The following is a 17,725-nucleotide window of genomic DNA, read 5'->3' as shown; positions in this document are numbered from 1 at the left end:
TTAAGCGCCTACTACCAACTACCAGCTAGTGGGGTAATTCCTTTACCTCCAGTGTTAAAGGAGCATGCTTTCAAGACTTTATTCAGGAAAGAACATGCTTAACTCCATCCCTATTCAGGACATAATTTTAAGTACATGCTTAAAGCTAAGCATGTGCTTACCTGCAATCTTGAAGAGAGATCCTTTCCTGAATCAGGGTGTAAGTGCTGAAGATTTTGTGTTCAGACCCTATCAATGATCCAAAGAGACAGGGGATAGGGCAGGGACCAGATCTCTGCATTTAACTGTGCTGAGCACATTTAATAAATGGCAATTAATGAGAGCTTTGAGAAGCTATCCTATAGTAGGTGAAAAATCTTACACTACCTTTTGCTGGTGTTGATGTCTCTCTTCTTCCAGTGTTTGGGTCAACCTGGCATTTTCATCTAAAGCTTTCAATAGCTGCTGATCAGGAGCAGAATTTTGCAGAAGCAGATGACTTTGTCTTTTCAACTTGTTTTGTTCAATATACATCTGCCGAAAACAACACCCCCGCCAAAAAAAACTGAATGGTTAAGTAAAGTCTCCCATTTTAACAGGACCCAGATAAATAATAATAATAAACATAGTGAATCATCTAGCACTGGTTAAGAAACTCGGGGCGGGGGGGGAAGTTTACAATAGCTAAGTGCATAAAGTGCCTCCTTGTTAAGAGAACTATGTCATTTATTATTAAAAAATTGTGCGTGTTTGCAACACACTGAAATTAAAGTTCATAGATTTAAATTAGTATTCTCTTAAGAGATTAAAGCTCACTTGGTATACAAGCACTTACACAGTCAGTTCTTCACTAGATGAGAAGTTCAGTCACTGGGATAGGAGCCAAAAGAGCATGGGGTCTGTAACAGTGACCATAGAGAGGCTCATGCCCAATCTAAGTGTCAGGTGGTAGATTTTATTCCTGAAACACTTGCCTAGCTCCCAATACAAGGTGAGCGGGTGGGGTGTGTGCATGCGCGCCTACTCCATAAAGAAGGTGGTGCGTTATTGTGATATTTTAGGCTAGTAAAAATGGGGCTGAGAGAGAGTCTCAACAACTTGCCTTTAAAGCCACTGTTTCCCTTTTAATTTTGAACTAGCCACTTCTTTCACTTTCCCAAATGTTGATACTTTCGGTTTAAGATGTGGGGGTAAATCAGGTCGGTGTCACTACTCCAAGCCTTTTAAATAGGCCACTGGGCCCTTGCAAGGGATTGCACAGGCCTTTGCGCAGATCAAATATAGAGGGTACTTCCCTTTGTCTGCTGGAGAGCTCCAGGGAGAATTCTGCTTTCTTGCAATAAAATTCCCCAAGGAGCTACCCCTGCAGCTCTATGCTGCCAATAACATGGGCTGTGCCTGAAGTCAGTGCGGGGGGTTGGGTGAGCAAGGAATTCAGGACTGGCCCCAAGAGAACCCCATCTTTGTAGCAGAAATGACACGTGTAACTAGGAGAGGAGATTTCTGATGACAATGCTGGGTGTACCAGCACAGCCAGTGTTTATTCTGTGGGAGACACTTTCGATCATTTATGAAAAAAACACCCCGAGTACAGTGATTGTCCCCAAATTGTTGAAAAACTGATCCACTGTTCAGCAGAATGATTTATGACCAAATTATTATAAATGCAAAGCTCTATGAAATCTTGACAGTTTCCCTCACTGCTTATTTCCTGGCCAAAGTTACCACCACAACAGTCTGACAAACTATTTCTTCCAGTCCACTATTATTGGACTTACTGGTATATTATTAAAAAAACGAAATGCAATCAGATGTCTGTGTATTTATTTATTTGGCTGAGTTTTGTAGCAAGTTTCTATCCAGCATTCTGTTGGGCTACATAATGTATTATTATGGAGGTTGATAATAAAAAGGGAAGCTACTGAGCTCGCTGAACTTAAAGGCCTTGTCTACACTCCCACTTACTTCGGTGTAACTTATGTCGCTCAGCGGTGTGAATAAGCCACTCCCTTGAGCGACGTAAGTTACACCAACCTAAGCACCAGTGTGAACTGTGCTATGTCAGCAGGAGAATTACCACTGTAGCGCTTCTAGTGTAGACCAGCCCTAACTTTTGATACAGTCTAGATGACTCACAAATGCAATCCGATTGCAAAAACAGAGAGAGAATCGATGTGACCTTAATATTAAAAAAGCCAACAAAGAACACGTCTTTGGGTAGAGCTATGCAGTGGGAAAGGCACTAAAGAACGGAAAGCACTCAGTGAAGAGAAAACTATGACTACAGGCTCCAGTCCTGCACTTATATAAAAACAGGGACTGTTGTGGGGGTCTGGGACCACAACACAGCAGAAGTTAGCTTCCTGTGACAACTGCAGTGACTCTTCTCTGAAGCAAAGTAATGGTTTATCTTCCTCATGGTCACTTTGAGTAGTGGGCCAGGATTAGGTTTAAGTCAGCCTTGCCCCACCCTTGGTCACCTTCACTTTCAATACAAATCCTGGTCTCCTTCACCTTCCTTTAGAAAAGAAGAAAGCAGAGAGCACAGTGCAGCAAATGGATCAGAGATTTCCTCTGGAGAACTCGCTACATGGAACTAATTGTCCTGTGAAGTACTTATATACTACAGTGATGGGTGCTATACAAAACACTAAGATGGGCAGATGGCTGTATTTCTGACTAGGGTATGCACAGCATTCCCTTCTGCACACTGAAACATGATCGGGAGCCATACTGTCCTACAAATATATGTTAAAAGACCCATTAAACAATACTAAAACTGTGCCATAAACTGACCAAAAGCAAAGAAGAAATTCATATTTAAAGCTGACTGCCCATCTGAAATTTTGAATGTCTGGCAGGATTTGTTGGTAGCCCATTATATTACATATACTTGGGTTTTCTAGATCAGGAGATTAAACATAAAACATCTTTGAAGAGTAATAACTTAACTGCTTACAGGTATTTCTAAAGCATTCCTCACCAGAGTATAAAATCTATTGTCTGCCTGGGAGAGCAAGACAATTGAGTCAGGTAAAGACAATACAGCATTTAATGTTTACAGATTCTCATTACTTGACAGTGGAAGGGATCTTTGACCCTGATATGGCAGTGAGCTCCATCCTGGCACCTACGTAGCACCCCACTGACTTCAATGAGGGTCTGCATGGACCCAGTGATCTGGCCACACAGATCCCAACTGACTCCACTGAGGTGGCATTCTGAGTCACATATGGAAAATAAAGGACATATTAGAAAAATTGCTTCTATTTTACACCCTCATTTTTACAATCAGGATCTGTTGGTAGCCTGAATGCTTTCTTTTGTGCCTATAATTGATGCTGTCTGCAGTTTACTGCAGGCACTAAATTAGAAGCAGAGTGAAAACTTCTTTAAATATCTCAAAAAAAGGCACACTGAAAATCCAGCACGCAGTTACTGTGCATGAGCAGAAGCCATTTTAAAAAGGTTTAATTTCTGTGCCATGTTATTTTGGTTTGCACACTATAAGAACTATTAGGCTATCTGGTGGGCTAATATTTAGCAAGGTTTCATTTTTCAGTTGTACTAGAATGAAGCAACATTGCAAATATGTAGTACATTTAAAAATTGCTTCTGGATTGAAATATTTTATGGCCACTTTCAGCCTCTATCACCATTTTATAATTCATCCATAAACCTATGGAAACAAAGGTTATTAATGGAGAGGATGTCACAGCCTTAAACTGAGATAACACATTTCCAGTAAGAATGACAGGCTTGGTTTATTGGAAGGAGAGAGCATTCTTTACTCAGAACCTACACTAATTCAATGCTTCACCAACAGGAGCTTACCATAGTATAAGTGGAGTCTTGGAATCAAACTGATCCCTGAATTTGCATTGCCCTGCACCCTCAATTGTGGTTTAGGATCTGATCCAGCTCTACTGTAGTCTATGGGAATCTTTCCATTGACTTCAAAAGGTGCTGGATTGGGTCCTCAAATGGGGTGTGTAATGCTACAAAACCACAATGGTCGCATTTTACACTCACTTTGCACTGGTGTCTGTGATTTACAGAAGAGGCAAGGTAAAGAAGAATCAGGACTGGGAACTTCAAAGTTACACCACAGATCAATTTGGCACATGGAGTCTTGAAACCAATAATGCCACTGATAAACAACAAAGTCACTCAGTCACGCAGAATAGTTGCCCCCAGTGAAATTTAAGTCCTCTCTGAAAAGAAGGACAGAACACGAGAAAACAGCATAACAGTTTCTCTATAATTCTGATGTGGAAAAATGTTTAGCAGCCCAAATTAAGGTGCATGCAATATGTTATTAATAGAGCTGGTCACAGGGTTTTCAGTCAACACATTTTCCTGCTGAAAAACGGGATTTTGTCAAAAAACTCAAGTGTATTCATGTGAAAAAAACTGAATTTTTTTTCAAAATGTTCTTGACAAGTTTCAAAGCTAAATGAACATTTTTACTTCAGAATTGAAAAATTTGTTTTCAAAATTCCAGATTTCGATCCTTTCACTCCCTTTTTTGCCAACAAATCTAAAGGAATGAATGATGGCTATAATTTGGGGAGGGTTCCGGTTCCCTTTGTACCAAACTACCTCAGCTTTTGAAAGCCTACTGAGTGGCAAAAGGAAACATTAAAACACTGCAACTTAGCCCATCAGTAGATTTTGGGAAAAAAAAAAAAAAGGGAGAAAATTGTAATAATTTTATTTCAAGGTTTTCCTGTGAAAATCAAACACTTTCTATCAAAAAACTGAGTGAAAACTTTTTGTTCAAAAATTTCACAGAAAACTGCCTGGGTTTTTCGACTACCTCTACTTTATTACTTTCTTAAGCATCACAGATAATGTACATGGTGCTTACAATATGGAGAAACGGAGATTTCTAAGCCAGAAAATGCTTCGTATGTATGAGCTTGATTCTGTAATCATGCATGGGAATAATTTATTCACATGAATAGTCCCACTGACTTAAAATATTATACCTATGCTTAAGTATTTGCAAGATCAGGCCCTAAATTAAGGGAACAAAACAGGATAGGACAGAAAATATTAAGTGAAGCAAAACGAGAGGGTAAAATATGATTATACGCTCACTTGGGAGGTCAGTTTGTCTGCACTAAATAAAAGACATTAATTTTTATTATATATAAAAATTAAATGTCCAAGACCATCTAATTAAAACACATTTCAGCAGCACAGAAACTTGCACATAGCACCAACGTATCAAACAAAGTGTTTGCTGACAGGGCAAAAGAATGTTCTCCAATTAACATTTTCCTGTTTTAGCATCATATAGAATGGATTATATTACTCTATATATTTCTAAGGCACCCAGCCTTGTTGTATTTGGATGCCACTGAATCCATTTAGAAACAGATAAGATGCTTCTTGGAAGAGGAGCAAATCTCTTAACCCTCTTCCCAACAGATTAAATGGCTGACTTCAGAGGAATCAGATCTAGGCAGTACACTTTCTAGCGCAAACAGCTTTGGCCATTTCACAAGTCTGTTCCCAGATGAAAGTTGATGAGAGAGATTAGTCTTGTATCATGCTCTACAGGTGGCAAGATTCAAGCTCAGGGTTTAAGACCTAAACATATCCCTCCTCTATTTCAATTATTTTCAGTTCAACCAGCTAAGCAGTGAATTAATTATTGTTACTAGGCTTGGAAGGATTACCTTATCAATAAATGTCAATTTTGTCATTTTCACATAAAAATATTTCCTCAGAAGATAATCAAAATTTATAAATAGACAAAGAAAAATGCTGCTGGAAAGATTAGTAGAGTTTGATGTAAGGATATTTATTTTGTATATTTGACAGGAGATGTTGACAATTTGTGTTTTAACAGTTACAAAGCTTTAACTTTTTGAATCTCAACATCTACTGTCATTAAATAATTCTTGTCTGACTCCTCCCATTATTCCCTGCAACTGTGAAAATTTAAATACATAAAAGTAAAAAAAAAAAAAAAAAAAAAAAAAGCTTAAAAATAAACAGATATTATCCATCAAAAGTTAAAAGTTGAATTCTGCCAAGCTTAATTATTACATACCAGCTTTTCTTAAGCCGTCCTTGGCAATACATAGACGCAGGTTTGCATAACAGAAAAGTCTTTCCAGGAGCACAGGTCCTGTGGTATCCACTTGCAGACATGCCACATGGTCATTATAAATGACTCAAACGCTATTAATGGCTCCAAACAAGAGTTCTGGTGCAGCTCATCACTAATGCAACACACTCAGATCTCTGACTCAATTGCATGCAATCTCATGAGGGGCACAGGTCATCATCGTTTGTAGCAATTATGACAGTCCTTCTTAACAGTCACAAAAAGAATAACAGCATCTGTGCTTTTTATATAGGAAGGTTCAATCCTGGATTAAATAAAGTGCCAACCAAGCACTTTCACAGGGCCCCATAATGGAAGGGGCATCCTGAAGGTGAAGTTAAATACAGACACTGTACTGTACAGTTGATGTACACATACAGACAGACACACTGTACTGTATATACACACTTTTAAAATGCATATGTAACAATCAGGCACTGAGAGGAAAATTAAAGCAAGCTGCAGGCAGGGCATGCTACAGGGTTCTTTCAAAACCTATATTAAAAAGGGGACTATAAAAATGTGAATTTACCCCTGGATATAGCCTCGGTTGGCCTCTTAAAATATACCAGCTGAATCCAAACCATTCTGCTGCTCACTATAAACATTTACAGAAGCCTCTTTCTTTCACCAAGTGATGTGTTTCAGGCAGCAACTGTACCAATACCCAAAGTAAGAGCAGCCCTAACAAACCTGCACAGCAACTCTACACTTGCTTTTCATTTTTCCTCACATACAGGCAGCATAAAACAACAGCCTTGCACTCTAATTTGGAGGAACATACTACCTCATTTCTCAGCAAGGTTTCAAAAGTAATTTCAGGTGCAGGTATTTTATAGAAGCCAACGAGAGATGCTAACAAAGTGTCTACAAGAACTTTACAAGTATCATTGTAAGGCAAGATACATGCTTAATAAATCTTTTACATTTAATATTTTATTAAGCATATGTGATTGCAGCATTAAGATCCTTAGCTCTGCTCCCCCTCCCTCCCCACCCCACCCCCCGTCCAGCACTGTCACATCTTCCTTTTCATTTGTGTTTATGGTACCTAACAGTTTGCTTTCCTTCGTGGAATATTGTTTTTCAGGTCTAGCCTCTACATTATTGCTGTGGCCTTCAAGATCCCCTCTCTGTGCCTTTGTTTTCTTGTATAGCATTTCACAAAAAACTGATGAATCTTAAAATGTCTCTTAAAACATGACACTAGCATTCTGATTACGCTTGCCAAGATCCTTAGGTTAACAGCCCTGGCTTATTCAGGTGGATACAGATTTTCTATTCCCTCATCTGTCCTGTCCCCCCTTCTCCCCCCGCACCATTTATTTAGTCCTTTTATTCAGATTCCTGTAGCTTTTACAAAGGATGACTCACTTTAAACCCTTTTTCTTTCTCCCCCCTTCTTCACCACAGCTGACAATATTTACTCAGTTTCTTTAGAACCTCTAAAGAGAATGAATTCTAATGTTTGAAGTTACATCATTTTTGATTAATTAAATACATATTATGGTGGTGCTAGCAGAACGACTATAATTAAAGCTGCACTGGATTTTTTTTTTTTTTAAATAAAAAGCTTTGATTTTCAAGTGTTCTCTCATTCCTATGTGTGTGCGCGCTCACTCTCTCTCTCACCTGCAGCAAGCACACACACTCCCCTCCCAACTGCCTGCACTTCAGAGGTAGATCCTCATCCCTTATAGCAAAGACAGGGGGCACAAAAAGCATCACACATAAATGCCCCCTATTCCAGCTGCCGGCACGGTTTCCTGACTCCCACTATCTCAGTAGTAATGGTATCCTAAGAGTGTCACCTGGGAGATGCATAACCACACATGGAAGGGTTTGATTTGAATGGGTGGGCCCTGTCCTCCACCTACTGGACATGCAGAGCTCCCACTGAAATTAAGAGGAGCTGCAGGTGTTCACTCTCTTTAAATAAATAAATAAGGCCCCTCTAGGTAAAGGGCCCCTATTTTCAAAATAAAAAGCCAGGACAATATTTCTTGGCTCACAAAATAGTCATATAAAAGACAGAAGTGCACTATGATAAAGCATGTGTGCTGGCATTGCTATTACTCAACAGTGACACATGCATATTACTTAGAGTGGTGGCTCCTTTCCAGGAACAGTTTTCAGAATGAGTTTTATCATGAAGCTCTGAATAAGTGTGGTTAACATTAACTTTGAGCGAAAGAATGGCTTTCACAGGGTCTCCGCTCACTCCAAATACCGTTCATCACAATGAACGCTCGCTCCACTGGCCTGTGTGTTCCTGGTATACTCAAAGCAAATTCTACTCCATTTAGTAAAATTTTTAACACCTATTCTACAGTTATAAAGAAAAAATCCACCTGACTGACAAAATGAGACATCAGAGCACTTCAAGACATCCCAAAAGATATTCCTGGCATAGGCGCTGACTCTGTGGGTGCTCTGGGGCTCAAGCACCCACCGAAAAAAATAGGGGGTGCTCAACACCCACAGGGCTGGATTAATCTTTTGTGGGCCCCATCACCCAAACTGTGGCCCCGCCCCCTGCTGTACCCCAAGGCCCCACCAGCCACTTCGCCCCGACCTCCGCCCCCCCGCTGCTCCACCCCACCCCCACTCTGCCTCTTCGCCCCAAGGCTCTGCCAGCGCTCTGCCCCAAGGCCCCGCCGCTGCTTGGCCTCTTCCCGAAATGCCAGAGATAACATAATGCAATCATTATAAAATCATATCCAACCAATGTGTTAAAAATCATATTTTGTTAAACACATTTCTTCTATGACCCCAATCCTGCAGTCAGCTGTGTGAGTGGATTCTTGTGCCCACATGAAGCCTCACTGAGCTTCACATGAGTGCCAGGATCTGCTTGCATAGATGTGACTGCAAGGTCGTGGTCTGTGCATTTAACACCACCTCATATTATTAAAGGGATACCAACTTGAAATCAATGTCAAAATTATTAAAAGTAGTTTCAAATACGCCTGTCCCTGAGTCCCTCTAAAAATGCTGATTTTACAATCATGTTTTCCAATATTTTAACATGTTTTTCTCTCTCCCACTGCTCATAAAAGACCCAAACTAACAATAGGGGAAATAGAATATACAGGGGAAACAGTAAAATGGACTTCATACTAATTGCCGCTTCTTGGCTTGTACACCAGGGATTGAACCAGGGATCTCCAGTGCGGAAAAGATTTAGTAGAGCACTTGAGCTAAAGAGTCAGGCTCTCCACATGAGAGCTGTGACAGAACCATATCCTCTATGGGTTGGTCACAAAGGAGGAGATGCAACACACTGACCAGTGGGTTATGCTGTCAAATGCATAACATAAATCAAACTGAAAAAACAAATAATCTTAGGTGTTATTTGCAACAATAGATTAAAAAATAAAGTGATTTTAAGATTAAAATCCCCCCCCTTTTAATATATACATTACTTTTTTGACTTCACTGAATTCTGACACTGAAGAAAGACTAAACAAAGAAAAGTGGCAAAAAGTAATCACTTACACTCTTATGGCAGTTTCTACAGTCAATTTCACTTTTATGTTCTCCTGCACTGGCACAATACTGCAGTGTTTGGGTAACAAACTTTGAATTTATACTAAAACACAGCTTACATATTTTTCAATTTTGAAAATATTTCAGTTCTGCAGGTACTTTTGTTTTGCTTTTATTTTCATTCAGTTTAAAATTCTGGGCCCATAATACCAAACAAACAGTGTCCCTGTACATTTTGACAAATATCCTAGCTCTGTAGATACAAATTGCTTATCTCTGACAGAGGCAACAATCTCTGCATCATCCAGTATTCAGAAGTAAATAACTGTGCTGCACTTCAGAAGGGAAAGCTAAAGGAGTGGTAAGAAGTGCAAAAGACTTAGCAAAATGTAGGGTCTGAAAGGTGATCCTTCGTAACCCCATATGTTGGTTTTCAGCATATAAAAATTATATGGACATAATCGCAGGCAAACATGGGGGGAAATGGTAATAAAACAGCAGCAACTGTATACTCCCAGGAGACTTAAAGGAGGAGAAAAATTGCGGCCACTTACCCATAGTAAGTGTGATGAGTAAGTTAAACTATCCGAAGATCAAAGTATTTAGAGCAAGACAACACAATCTAGAGGTAAATATTTTTATTATATATAGAGAGATAATTCACTTCAGTTTCCACATCTGTAACTGCTTTTGTTTTAAATACACTGAGGTGGAGTTTCAGGTATGGTTTTTGATCTATAAAAGACCATTAGGCCCCGATTTAAAACTCTTTAAAAAAATAAAATAAAACCACCCAATGGAAAGATTCCCATTGACTTCAACTAGCCATAAATGGTCAGAGAAGCTCCTACCGGAGACTGCCCATCTCCCCTTGCCAGACTTCCACAGTTGTGACCAGTGGAAGCATTCAAGCTCCAGGTCCCTTGATATTAAAAGAAGAGGGTCTGCCAGCAAGATGTTCAAGAGCTTCAGGACTTTGGAAAACTCTCCCCTTCTTGGTCCAAACAGACCCTAAGGCAGGGGCGGGCAAACTTTTTGGCCTGAGAGCCGCATTGGGTTTTGGAAATTGTATGGAGAGCTGGTTAGGGGAGGCTGTGCCCAACCCCCCTGCTCCCTGCCCCCTTACCGTGCTGCCTGGAGCACTGGTGGCTGGCGGCATTACAGCTGCGCTACCCGGCTGGAGCCAGCCACGCACCACGCAGCACAGAGCACCGGGTCAGGCCAGGCTCTGCAGCTGCGCTGCCTCAGGAGCTCACAGCCCTGTCACCGCAGTGAGTTGAGGCTGCAGGGGAGGGAGAACAATGGGGGAGGGGCTGGGGGCTAGCCTCCCAGGCCCAGAGCTCAGGGGCTGGGCAGGAGGGTCCCACGGGCCGGATGTGGCCCGTGGGCCATAGTTTGCCCATCTCTGCCCTAAGGGCATACTTCAAAGACCATCTCTTTCCCTAGGCGTTTGTTGTTGGAAGGGTGTGTGCTGAGGGCCATATAAGAATGATTTTTGTTCTGTTCAGTGGATGATTTTTGTTTCCCTTTTGACTGGTCATTCCTGGTCATTTGGGGGAGGCTGCTAGATTTACTCTAGTTGGTACTGTACAAGAGCATTTTTAACATATGGTAGATGCCTTCAGGCACTCTCTTATGTATCACGTAAATCCAAATCTGCTTTGGTTACTAACTCATTAATCAAACAATTAAGGGTTTAGTAACTGAACTGTACCTGACTGAAACACACCTGTATGCAGTGGTTCAAGACTATGGGCTTGTCTACACAGAGACATTGGTCCAGACTGTCAATGGGATTCGGGCTCCTAGCTACCTAAATCCTTTTTGAAAATGAGATTTAGGCTTTCAAGCCAGGTAGGCATTGCAACAGTAAGTGTAGTAATGCCTAAATACTAGGGCTGTTGATTAAATGCAGTTAACTCACACAATTAACTAAAAAAAAAAAATTAATTGCAATTGCCGTTTTAATCGCATTGTTAAACAATAGAATACCAATTGAAACAGTATTTTTCAACTCACCTCATAAAAGTACCGTAATGCAATCTCTTTATCGTAAAATGTAACTTACAAATGTAGATTTTTTGTTACATAACTGCACTCAAAAACAAAACAATGCAAAAAACTTTAGAGCCTACAAGTCCACTCAGTCCTACTTCTTGTTCAGCCAATTGCTAAGACAAACAAGTTGGTTTACATTTACAGGCGATAATGCTGCCCACTTCTTATTTACAATGTCACCGGAAAGTGAGAACAGGCATTTGCATGGGACTTTTGCAGCCGGCATTGCAAGGTATTACATGCTAGACATGCTAAACATTCATCTGCCCCTTCATGCTTCGGCCACCATTCAAGAGGACATGCTTCCATGCTGATGATGCTGGTTAAAAAAAATAATGCATTAATTAAATTTGTGACTGAACTCCTTAGGGGAAAATTGTATGTCTCCGGCTCTATTTTATCTGCATTCTGCCATATATTTCATGTTATAGCAGTCTCGGATGACGACTCAGCACACGTTCATTTTAAGAACACTTTCGCTGCAGATTTGACAAAATGCAAAGAAGGTACCAATGTGAGATTTCTAAAGATAGCTACAGCACTTGACCCAAGGTTTAAGAATCTGAAGTGCCTTCCAAAATCTGAGAGGGACGAGGTGTGGAGCATGCTTTCAGAAGTCTTAAAAGAGCAACACTCCAGTGCGGAAACTACAGAACCCAGACCACCAAAAAAGAAAATCAACCTTCTGCTGGTGACATCTGACTCAGATGATGAAAATGAACATGCGTCAGTCCGCACTGCTTTGGATTGTTATAGAGCAGAACCCATCATCAGCATGGACGCATGTCACCTGGAATGGTGGTTGAAGCACGAAGGGACATATGAATCTTTAGAGCACCTGGCATGTAAATATCTTGCGACACCAGCTACAACAGTGCCATGAGAACACCTGTTTTCATTTTCAGGTGACATTGTGAACAAGAAACGGGCAGCATTATCTCCTGCAAATGTAAACAAACTTGTTTGTCTAAGCAATTGGCTGAACAAGAAATAGGACTGAGTGGACTTGTGGGCGCTAAAGTTTTACATTGTTTTGTTTTTGAATGCAGTTTTTTTTGTACATAGTTCTACATTTGTAAGTTCAATTTTCATGATAAAGAGGTTGCACTACAATACTTGTATTAGGTGAATTGAAAAATACAATTTCTTTTGTTTTTTACAGTGCAAATATTTGTAATCAAAAATAAAGTGAGCACTGTACACTTTGTATTCTGTGTTATAATTGAAATCAATATATTTGAAAATGCAGAAAACATCCAAAAATATTTAAATAAATGGTATTTTATTATTAACAGTGTGATTAAATCACAATTTTTTTAATCGCTTGACAGCCCTACTAAATACCTTTAAAAATCTGGGCCAAGGTGTGCGGTAAGCCAGGGTGTTTTCTATTTCAAAAGAACAGTAATGCCAAAGTACACCATGGAACTTTTACTGCACAGAGCAGGGTCCACATGGCTAGTTAGCACGTGGCAAGGTAGCGCACAGTAGATTCACACCCCAACTTGCTGCACACAAAATCTCCATGTAGACAACCCCTTACTGTTATTCTCAGACATACTATATCTTTACTAGTTTAAGTAGCTGAAACATTGTTCCACAGTTTCTGGGATTATTGGGAGCAGGTTTTTTTTTTTTTTTTAAATAAAGTAACAGCATAAGACATGTTTCCTGAAGAACGATGTGTTGCAGATCTAGTTCAGCATGTTGTTGTTCTTGTTGACATATTCATTAGGATTGTCCTTGGCAACAGGCTGCAGTTCTCTGAAAAAAAATGTATAGCCAATGACACTTGATAACCTGCCAGCTGTCTAATGAAGGCTTTTCTTTTTAGAGTCGTTCACTGTCATCCTTGTCTCGCTTTTCTATTTTCAGTGTGGATATGATGCACAGGAATGCAAAAGGGGCAGTGTGCTTGTTGAGCTGATTGTGACATGTATCAGAAGATGGTAGATGCCTGTATTTGACTAATTATAAATATATAGGAAAAAAAAAAATCAGACCAACCACCTGCAAACAAATAAACACGGGAATCTTCTCTGGCAAATGCTGGCCTCCTTCGCCCTACTCTTACTCTATTTCTGTTGCCTGCACTAGTTTTTTGATACAGTTTTCAAAGGAACAATAGGTAATTCATGTCTATGTAGACGGTCCAATCCTGCAAAGCCTTAAAAACATGAGTACTCCTTATTCACTGAAGCAGTCCGATTGAAGCCAATGGGACAGATCCTAAACTGAAGTAAATTGTTACAGCTTTGAAATTATTGGAAGCTAAATACCTAGATGCTTTTGAAAATCCCACTAGATATGCATCTGTGTCTTAAGCTACCTAACTACCCTTTAATATCTGGCCCTAAATGAATGAGTGATAATCTAGCAGAACAGAATACCCTCGTCTTTGAAACTCTTATCTTTCTCCTTGAATATCTGTACTAACGAATAGCTGGTCCAATTATTCAAATGCAAAGCTGAACAGGAACTAGAAACAGTTTTTGCTGTGCGTACAGCAGCAATGAACACTAGTTGTGAAGCTGGAAAGCCTTATAAGCGTCATGCTGTCAGCAGAGACCCTCTCTTGGCTTATGGGCTGTTGGGAGGGGAGACTGAACCTGGTACCTTTGGTTCTAAAAGCCTCTAAGAAACCCAGCTCTGCTAGCCAAGGCTATAGCAGGCTCATCAACCTCTGTATGTGGCCCAGTCACCAGCAGGAGGAGGACAAAGCATAGCACTGTGTGGTTGTGGGCTACACTCACAGTGTCTTCCTCCCCTAAAGAGCCCTCAGTTCTTTAAGGATTCAGAGTGGTAGACGTGTTAGTCTGTGTCAGCAAAAAGAACGAGGAGTCCTTGTGGCACCTTAGAAACTAACAAATTTATTTGGGCATAAGCTTTCGTGTACACAAACGAAAAACTATTTCCCTATGCTAATTTTTCCCCTACTGTTACTCACACCTTCTTGTAACTGTTTGAAATGTGCCCTCCTGATTATCACTACAAAAGTGTTTTCTCTCCTGCTGATAATAGCCCACCTTAATTGATTAGTCTCGTTAGAGTTGGTATGGCAACACCCATTTTTTCATGGGGGGGGGGGTGGGGTGTGTGTGTGTGTGTGTGTGTCTTCCTGCTGTATTTTCCACTGCATGCATCCGATGAAGTGGGTTTTAGCCCATGAAAGCTTATGTCCAAATAAATTTCTTAGTCTCTAAGGTGCCACAAGAACTCCTCATTCTTTCAGTTCTTTAAGTTCATTCATAGCCTACCTCGGGCTCTCAGATCAACAAAGCTTGGGGGTTTTTGGAGGGTTTTTTTTTTTTTTTAAACTTTTTCTACAACTCGCTTCACAGATGAAGCATTATGAATACCCAGGTCAAGACAAAGATGTAGCTGGCAAACACTGCATCCACTAAACATATCCACTCCCTTCCATAATCTCCCAGTCAAAAAATGCCCTTACCACACAATATGATCACTAGCATAGTGGGTGTAGTTAGATGCACAGGAGTTATCAAGCAGAGATTTCATGAAAGACTTGGTTAAAAAAAATAAAAAGCCTGCCAGTTGGCCAAAAGAAATTTCATGCCCAGGAAACCACGTTCTATTCGCCTGCCTGCACCCAGGTGTTCAAATTGAACGGACATTTCAAATGAGACCTAACATGCTTCTACCGTTTACAACACTGCAGTTTTGCCAACTCTTATTTTACTGTGAGTCTTGCAATATTTGGTGTTCTCCTTAAAACCCTGGGTTCCAGAGTCACATGATTATTTGAGAATCTCAGCTTCCATTAAAGAAAAGTTTTCTAGCCCACATAGTTATGGGGAAAATGCTTGATAACATAACCCATGTGTACCCTAAAGCTCAAAAACCAGGAAGCAAAAAAGAAGAGCATTATTTTTTTATATTGCATGAGTTTTAAGCCAATCTAATGATTTTTCCAGTGCTTGGGATTGGCAAGATTGCGCTAGAGTTTATTAGAATTCCCATGGCGAACAATATGGCCACCTAGAACAGTAGTTTTCAACCTTTTTTCCTTTGCAGACCCCTACAAAATGTAAAATGGAGGTGCGGACCCCTTTGGAAATATTAGACAGTCTGCAGACTCCCAAGGGTTGGCCGACCACAGGTTGAAACCCACTGACCAAGAAGGTATTGGGACAGTTATCACAGACATTCCATAATGTTCTCTCAAAGCTCATTTTCTTCTTTCAGAGTAACAGCCGTGTTAGTCTGTATTCGCAAAAAGAAAAGGAGTACTTGTGGCACCTTAGAGACTAACCAATTCGTGAGCTACAGCTTATGCTCAAATAAATTGGTTAGTCTCTAAGGTGCCACAAGTACTCCTTTTCTATTTTCTTTTGTATTTTCACAACACTGAAATCTGCTCATGCCTCTCCCCCGCGCAGAGGATTGTTTGAAATCTTCACCAACACTGGGTCTCTTCTGAAGACATATTCCAAACTGCAGACATATTTGCATATATCTGAATATCAAACTGTCTCATATTTCTTTGGCTGGGTTCATATATTTTGCCAGTAAACGTATTCCACTCCAAACCCGAGTGAAAAAAGAAAGTCGTCCTTGCAACATTAAGCCCATATTCTGGGAATATAAATTCTCATGTTATGACTGTCTGAGCCCTCTCAAATTTAATAGCAAAACTTAAAAAATGAATGGGAGGGAATAAGAGGGAAATGTTACATTTATATTAATAAATTAAATTGGTAAAATGTATTATAGTTTGCACTTCTATGGCACTTACCACGCAATGATCCTAAAATGTCTAATGAACATTGTAGAATTACTCCTCAAACATACCTGTGAAGTAGGTATCGTTAGATCCATTTTACAGATGGGGAAATGGACGCATAAAGGTTAAGTGACTTGCTCAAGGCCACAGAAAATGGTCCGTAAGAGGTCTGGGTTCCAAACAGTCTGCTTTAGCCATAAAACCATCAAAACCTGTTCTCACCTCTTTGTTTTTTACAAGACCCATATTTTATGGAATTCTTTCATCTGCAGGATTTCTGTTGATCTACCCACCTCTTGTGCAAATGACTCCGCTTTCTTCCGTAGATTCTTTTCCAACTCAAAGTTTTCCTGGAGTTCTTCATATTCTTCCACAGCCAGTACAGACACTATTTAAAAAACAAAAAACAAAACACAGACAAGGATGAATAAAAACAAGCTAGCAAAGAAATTAACAAAGGTACAGTTTGTTTGATCAGGCCATGGGGTAAGACTGCTCAATATATTTTGATTCCTTACAAAGAACATAAAAATGTTTAGTTCTATAGGTCCATATTTCCAACGACCTGTACTATTCTGATTTTGTTTTGCCCTCCTTTTCTCCCCTAAACTTCCTCTTTATATGTGTAACCACTGGACTATTCGATACTGCATTATTTCCTTCTGGTCCTAAACTGTTGTGTAGTGTTGTTACGGACTGCTACCTAATTAAATTCCACTCAGAGATGGCTACCTTTCAATGGTGGGTGATACGATACAAACAATTTACTTATAATTTATGTACGTCTCTGTGTGTACACATAGAATCATAGAATATCAGGGTTGGAAGGGACCTCAGGAGGCCATCTAGTCCAACCCCCTGCTTGAAGCAGGACCAATCCCCAATTTTTGCCCCTGATCCCTAAATGGCCCCCTCAAGGACTGAACTCACAACCCTGGGTTTAGCAGGCCAATGCTCAAACCACTGAGCTATCCCTCCCCCCTGTGCACATGCTCCCCATGTGTACATGCACATCCCAAGCTTCGTAATGTTTGGAAAGTACTTTGGGATATTTCTGGTTATATAAACATAAAAAAGGACATTATTTCTATTATTTGTCTCATGTCCTGTAACACTTGCAGTACATGGTGCGAAGTTGACTATACCCCATATCGAATTCTCTAAATTAACTTTTCCTCCCATAAAAATTTCAACAATACTTATTCATGTATTAAGACCTACGAAGTATGCTATTCCCCCAACACCTTTATCCATCCATCTAGGCTTTTAATAATGGGACCCACTGTGACGGGTTGGATCACAGAAACCCTCTTGGGGCTGCCACTCATGTGCCA

At 40.2% G+C, this 17,725-nt stretch overlaps 1 protein-coding gene across 2 annotated transcripts in view; it reads right to left on the bottom strand.

Annotated features, from left to right (window-relative positions):
- SHTN1 (shootin 1) overlaps positions 1-17,725 on the bottom strand; it is a 99,077-nt gene that overhangs the window by 36,406 nt on the left and 44,946 nt on the right. The window contains exons 8-9 of one of the 2 annotated variants that reach the window (XM_074959273.1): positions 16,685-16,779; positions 367-513 (exon numbers count right to left, since the gene is read on the bottom strand). In XM_074959273.1, coding sequence (XP_074815374.1) covers positions 367-513; positions 16,685-16,779 — 242 coding nt within the window. The remainder of the gene's footprint in view (positions 1-366; positions 514-16,684; positions 16,780-17,725) is intronic. The other variant, XM_074959274.1, reaches the window with a different exon arrangement.

The sequence above is a fragment of the Natator depressus genome, chromosome 7 (genome assembly GCF_965152275.1).
Source record: "Natator depressus isolate rNatDep1 chromosome 7, rNatDep2.hap1, whole genome shotgun sequence".
In the NCBI taxonomy this organism is placed as follows: domain Eukaryota; kingdom Metazoa; phylum Chordata; order Testudines; family Cheloniidae; genus Natator; species Natator depressus.
The sequence above is the reverse complement of the archived record's forward strand: the minus strand, read 5'-3'. Positions and strand labels throughout refer to the sequence as shown.